General features: G+C 41.4%; 1 protein-coding gene across 1 annotated transcript; it reads right to left on the reverse strand.

Annotated features, from left to right (window-relative positions):
• Positions 1 to 970: 970 nt before the first annotated feature.
• Positions 971 to 5221, reverse strand: LOC146739394 (uncharacterized). Its single transcript, XM_085502758.1, has one exon. It carries the CDS (start codon positions 5219 to 5221, stop codon positions 971 to 973), a length of 4251 nt encoding a protein of 1416 aa, XP_085358884.1.
• Between the last annotated feature and the right edge of the window lie 654 nt (positions 5222 to 5875).

Below are 5875 nucleotides of genomic sequence, written 5' to 3' on the forward strand. Positions count from 1 at the left end.
GGAGTGATATAAATCACAAACCGGTCAACAATGTACATCACAATAAATATAACATTAATGATAATAGCCCAGCTCGGAATTGTCTACCCTACCTAAGTGCAGAACTCGTATTGCGTAGTTTCAGCGATAGTACAGTTAATCACAGCAACGTCGACGGTGATATCAGGTCTACAGCTCCAAACTAAGAGGTCTCGGGGAATGCAAATTACACGACACTGACCGTAATGTTACGCGACTTCTATACCGTCCGTGTAGAGAGAAGACCAAGATCAGCAAACCATGCTTTCTGGCGAAACACCGGTCTTTGAATACAGTTGGTTTTACAGCGTAGAACCACAGCAGGTTGTTTTGCATCTATCAGTCCCATATGCCGAATTGGTCAGGCATTATCGTGAGACATACGTTGGCTGCCACGTTGACACTGCACCGGAGCTGAGCTGAGCTGCACTGCACTGGTCGGGAGCTGGGTGACAACTTGATTAACTCGTGTTCACGTTCGTCTTGCACTAGCACGAACAAAAGAATATTAATTAGCAATGACAATACATGCTGTCTATTCTAATTCCGCAGCTGGGCAAGCCTCACTAGCTAACTGGGCATTATCAAAATATATTCATTTTACAGCAAAAATAGAATATCATAACATCTCCCCCATACAAAAAAGAACGCTTTTCTAAAGAAATGCGTTTTTCAAACTACAAATCCAAACTATTAATGCAATTTTACATAACAAATCTCAAACTCGTGATAAAGCATCAGCTAATACATTATCTTTTCCAGCTATATGTACTATTTTCAAAGAGTATGGTTGTAGCATCAAACTCCAGCGAAATAAACGATGACTCTTGGTTTTAAATTTTTCCAAAAACACAAGTGGATTATGATCCGTATAAATGGTGGTAGAACCATTGCCATTCGTCACATATATCTCAAAATGTTGGAGAGACAATACCAAGCTCAAAGTTTCCTTCTACCGTTTTTGGTGTACATTTAATTTTCTTGAAAAATAACAAACTGGTTTCTCAACCCCAAAGTCATCTTCCTGGAGCAACACTCCCCCAACGCCAATATCACTAGCATCAATCGCTAAACTAAAAGACTTGCTGAAATTTGGAGCAGCCAAAATGGGCTCTCTTATTAACACAGCTTTAATCTTTGCGAATGCCTTTTCACATTCATCTGCCCAAATAAACTTCACCTTCGTACTTAGCAAATTGGTAAGTGGAGCCACAACCTCACTATAGTTTGCCACAAACTTTCGATAGAAACCAGACATGCCCAAAAATCTAAGGATTTCTCGTTTTGATTTTGGAGCCGGAAAGTTGACAATGGCTTTAACCTTGGCCAGTCGTGGCAACACTTTACCTTGACCTATGACATGACCTAAATAGGTCACCTTAGCTTTAGCAAACTCACTTTTGGTCAAGTTTACAACCAAATTGGCCCATGTGAGCTTTTCGAACAATTTTCTGAGATGGAGCAAATGACTTTCCCAATTTTCACTATAGATGACCACATCATCAATATACACAACACAATTTGGTACACCTTGTATTACTCTATCCATTAGGCGCTGGAAGGTTGCTGGAGCGTTTTTCATGCCAAATGGAAGAACTTTACAATGAAACAAACCATCAGGCGTGACAAAGGCTGATATTTCTTTGGCCTTATTAGTCAGAGGAACCTGCCAATAACCTTTAAGTAAATCTACCTTACTGATGTACTTTGCTTTCCCAACTTTGTCAATGCAATCTTCAATTCTGGGAAGAGGATAAGAGTCAGAAACAGTTAAAGCATTTACCTTACGGAAATCAATACAAAATCTCAAAGACCCATCAGGTTTGGGGATGAGAACAATGGGAGAACTCCAGCTACTCTGACTGGGTTCGATTATATCATGCTGTAACATGTACTGAACCTCCTTCCTCACCTTGGCCAACTTATCAGGGTTGAGTCTGTATGGAGCCTGCTTAATGGGGATAGCCTCACCGACATCCACATCATGCCAAGCCAAAGTGGTACGACCCAATTCATCAGAACACAAAGGTTGAAATTCAAAAATCAACTCGCAAAAACTTTCTCTTTGAGGCTCTGGTAAATAGCTCAACAAAGACGACAAGTTGGATAAGGTCTCAGAATTGGATAATACAGCAGTTTGTGGATCCAGTTGTGACATATCAAACTCTCCAGGATCAGGATCATCTTCGCACTCAAAAGTCTGATTACCAGAACCAACTACACCTATCATCTTATGGGGTTCTCCCTTACAATCAAAATACTTCTTTATCATGTTAATATGACAAACTCGTTGACGTTTTCGGCGATCAGGGGTACTAATTAAATAATTGACCTCACTAAGTTTCTTTTTAATCTCATAGGGCCCACTAAACTTAGCAGCTAATGGCTCACCCACTAACGGTAATAATACCAAGACCTTGTCACCTGGGCTAAACTGGCGTGCTTTTGCATTTCTATCAAACTTCTTCTTCATAACATTCTGGGACACCTTAAGATGTTCAGCAGCCGTCTCGCCTGCTTTAAAAAGGCGTTCTCGAAACTTGCATATATAATCTAACATATTGGTCTCTGGCTCAGCAACTAGAAACTGTTCTCTTAGAAGCTTCAGGGGACCCTTGACATTATTACCATACACAAGTTCAAATGGACTAAACCCTGTAGAGTCACTGGGAGTGTCCCTAGTAGCAAACAATACAAGGGGTATTCCCTTATCCCAATCCTCCGGACACTCTGTACAGTATGATCTGAGCATGTTCTTCAAAGTTTGATGGTACCTTTCTAATGCTCCCTGAGACTGAGGATGATAAGCAGAGGATTTAAGCTGACTCACCCCCAGTTGATTCATAACCTCCTGAAATAGCCCAGACATAAAGTTTGACCCTTGGTCAGACTGAATTTCTTTAGGAAGCCTATACCTTGTAAAAAAATGCACCAATGCCTCCACCACTACCTTAGCAGTTATAGTTTTCAAAGGCACTACCTCAGGATACCTAGTGGCCATATCCATGATTGTTAACATAAAACGAAAACCTGTCTTGGTTCTAGGCAATGGGCCAATACAATCAACCAACACCTTACTGAATGGCTCACCAAATGCTGGGATAGGCACCAAAGGGGCAGGCTTAATAGCAGGCTGGGGTTTTCCTACAACCTGACAAGTATGACACGTTTTGCAGTAGTCAACCACGTCTCTATGTAATTTGGGCCAGTAAAAATGTGCCATTATTCTGGCTTCAGTCTTTCTTATACCCAAGTGCCCAGCCACAGGGATAGAATGAGCTATTCTAAGTATCTCATGCCGATAAGAGTGAGGCACCACTATTTGGTGCACTACCGTCCAGTCCTCATCAGCTGGGGAACTGGGAGGTCGCCAATTCCTCATTAAAACACCATCCTTCATATAACAACACTTCGGAAGATTTTCAGCCTCATTCTCGCTCAATGCACTCGCCATTAGCTCTTTCAAGGTGCAATCTGCTTCTTGCTGCTCTACTAGTGAAGAGTGACTGAAGTCAGTCTTAATCTCACTTTCATCCTTCAAATCACCAAAGAAAGTCTCCGCTAACCACACACCAGAGTCTTCCTTCACTACCTCTGACACCAGCTCATCCTGTCTCTCCTTACTAGTTTGTGACCTAGTAACAACACACGCAGGGAATATACCAGGATATAATTCAAGCAACTCTTCAGTCTTATCATTAACCACAGGCTTACAAGAAACCACGGGAAGTACACTCACCTTACCCCCAGCCAGGTCACTACCCAGCAGAAAAGTAACGCCCTCTATCGGCAAGGACTTGACCACACCAACAGTCACATCTCCAGTGACCAAATCAGACCTCAACTCGACATTATACAAGGGAACAGACTCATAACCACCTCCAATACCCTGAACCAGCACACTGGCATCTGTATTTACATTATCTAAAGATAATACACCAGCCAACATTAAAGACTGAGCTGCCCCAGTGTCTCTGAGTATAAATACAGGCTTACTATCACTAACCTTACCAAGGGATACCTCACCCTTTGACACGAAGTTTTTATACTCTTCAGGTACATCAAGAATTCCACATCTTTTTCCAGGCATGGCTAAACTCCCTACTACTTTCCTAACAGGGTCTCTAACCCTGGCAAATGCTACTGGCTTTCTCCACTGCCTCTCATTCTTCAACTTGAAACACTCTGCCCTCACATGCCCTGGCTTCTTACAATAGTAACAAAGAGGTTTTTCCCACACTCTCTTGTTCTCAGCTGGTTTAGGTGTTACAGACTGACTTTTAGTACTTTCACCACTAGCCTCACCGTCCAATGCACCATTAGCACCACGGGAACGCCAATTATTCCATCTGGGGGAATAGGACTTTACACTCTTCTTATGGGTTAATTCATAATCATCGGCCACAGCAGCTGCATTTCTAATATTTTTCACTTTATGCTCATCAAGGTGGGTTTTAATATCTAGGGGAATGCTATCTTTGAATTCCTCCAACAACACTACCTCCCGTAAACTACAAAAATCTTTCTCTGCCTGGAGGGACCTATACCATTTATCAAAAACTAGCTCTTTCTCCCTAGCAAACTCAACAAATGTTTGCCCACCGGTATGCTGCAAATGCCTAAATCTCTGTCTATAAGCTTCGGGCACTAATTCATAGGCTGACTGAACTGCAGCTTTCACAAACTCATAATCTGAATACTGCTCCTCATCAAGAGTGGAACATACTTCGCTAGCTTTTCCAGTAAACACGCTATGCAACAACAAGGTCCAATAACGTTCAGGCCATGCAAGTCGTTTGGCAATTTTCTCAAATGACAAAAAATAGGTATCCACGTCCTGCTCTTGAAATCTCGGTACTAATTTAATTTCCCGAGCCATATCAAATTCCTGAACTTTACCACCACCATACCTAAACCCAAACTCTGACCCACTAGGACCACTTCTATTAAGTTCCTGCTCTAATCTCATCTTTTCCAACTCAAAATTTCTTTCCTTTTCCCTTTCTTGTCTTTCCTTTTCCCTTTCTTGTCTCTCCTTTTCCCTTTCTTGTCTCTCCTTTTCCCTTTCTTGTCTCTCCTTTTCCCTTTCTTGTCTCTCCTTTTCCCTTTCTTGTCTCTCCTTTTCCCTTTCCCTTTCTTGTCTTTCTAATCTCTCTTTTTCCCATGCTATCTTAGCTAGAACTACCTGGCTGTCAAGAGACATCTCTTTCTTCCTCTTCTTCCTCCTCCTCCTCCTCAACTAACCGCAAATGTTCACTTAATACTCGCACCATCTTAGATTTCAACATACCTGACAGTGTTTCACCAATACCTAGGTATTCCCCAAGGGCCTTCAACTCATCTTTGCGCAATGCCTCTACATCTTTAACACATACACTGGCAGATTTCAGAAAACTTTCAGCATTAAACTCTACACTAGAAGTCATGATTGGAGAGGTGTCAGATACAATATTTTACAATACAAATATTACGCAAATAAGACTCGAATGCACCTTAGCCCTAAAATAAAAGGTATCAAAACAATATCCAAAATTTACGCAATATAATAGAGTGAACAATTATATACCCACAATATTCATCAAATATATTCAATAGTAAGCAAATTATCAGTATGCTTTGTTTGACCTGTTACAGAAATACGACAGTACGGATCAATACATACCCATGGTACATAACCAAACAAAATTCAGTACAATTTAAATTCATTAGTACGGCCACCAAACGCAATTCAAGCATTTATATATTAGAATGTACCATAACAATTCGTGTCGTATCCTGGCACGCTCGCCAATTGGTTACGAACGGGAATACGAGATAGTCTCCCGCGAACCTGGCCGCCAATATCTCGCACTCCAGA

The sequence above is a fragment of the Saccoglossus kowalevskii genome, chromosome 8 (genome assembly GCF_978046115.1).
Source record: "Saccoglossus kowalevskii chromosome 8, keSacKowa6.1, whole genome shotgun sequence".
NCBI classification, from domain to species: domain Eukaryota; kingdom Metazoa; phylum Hemichordata; class Enteropneusta; family Harrimaniidae; genus Saccoglossus; species Saccoglossus kowalevskii.

What these genes read in the sequence shown, in the direction of transcription:
- LOC146739394 (XM_085502758.1), bottom strand. Translation starts at nt 5,221, where the DNA reads ATGTCTCTTGACAGCCAGGTAGTTCTAGCTAAGATAGCATGGGAAAAA.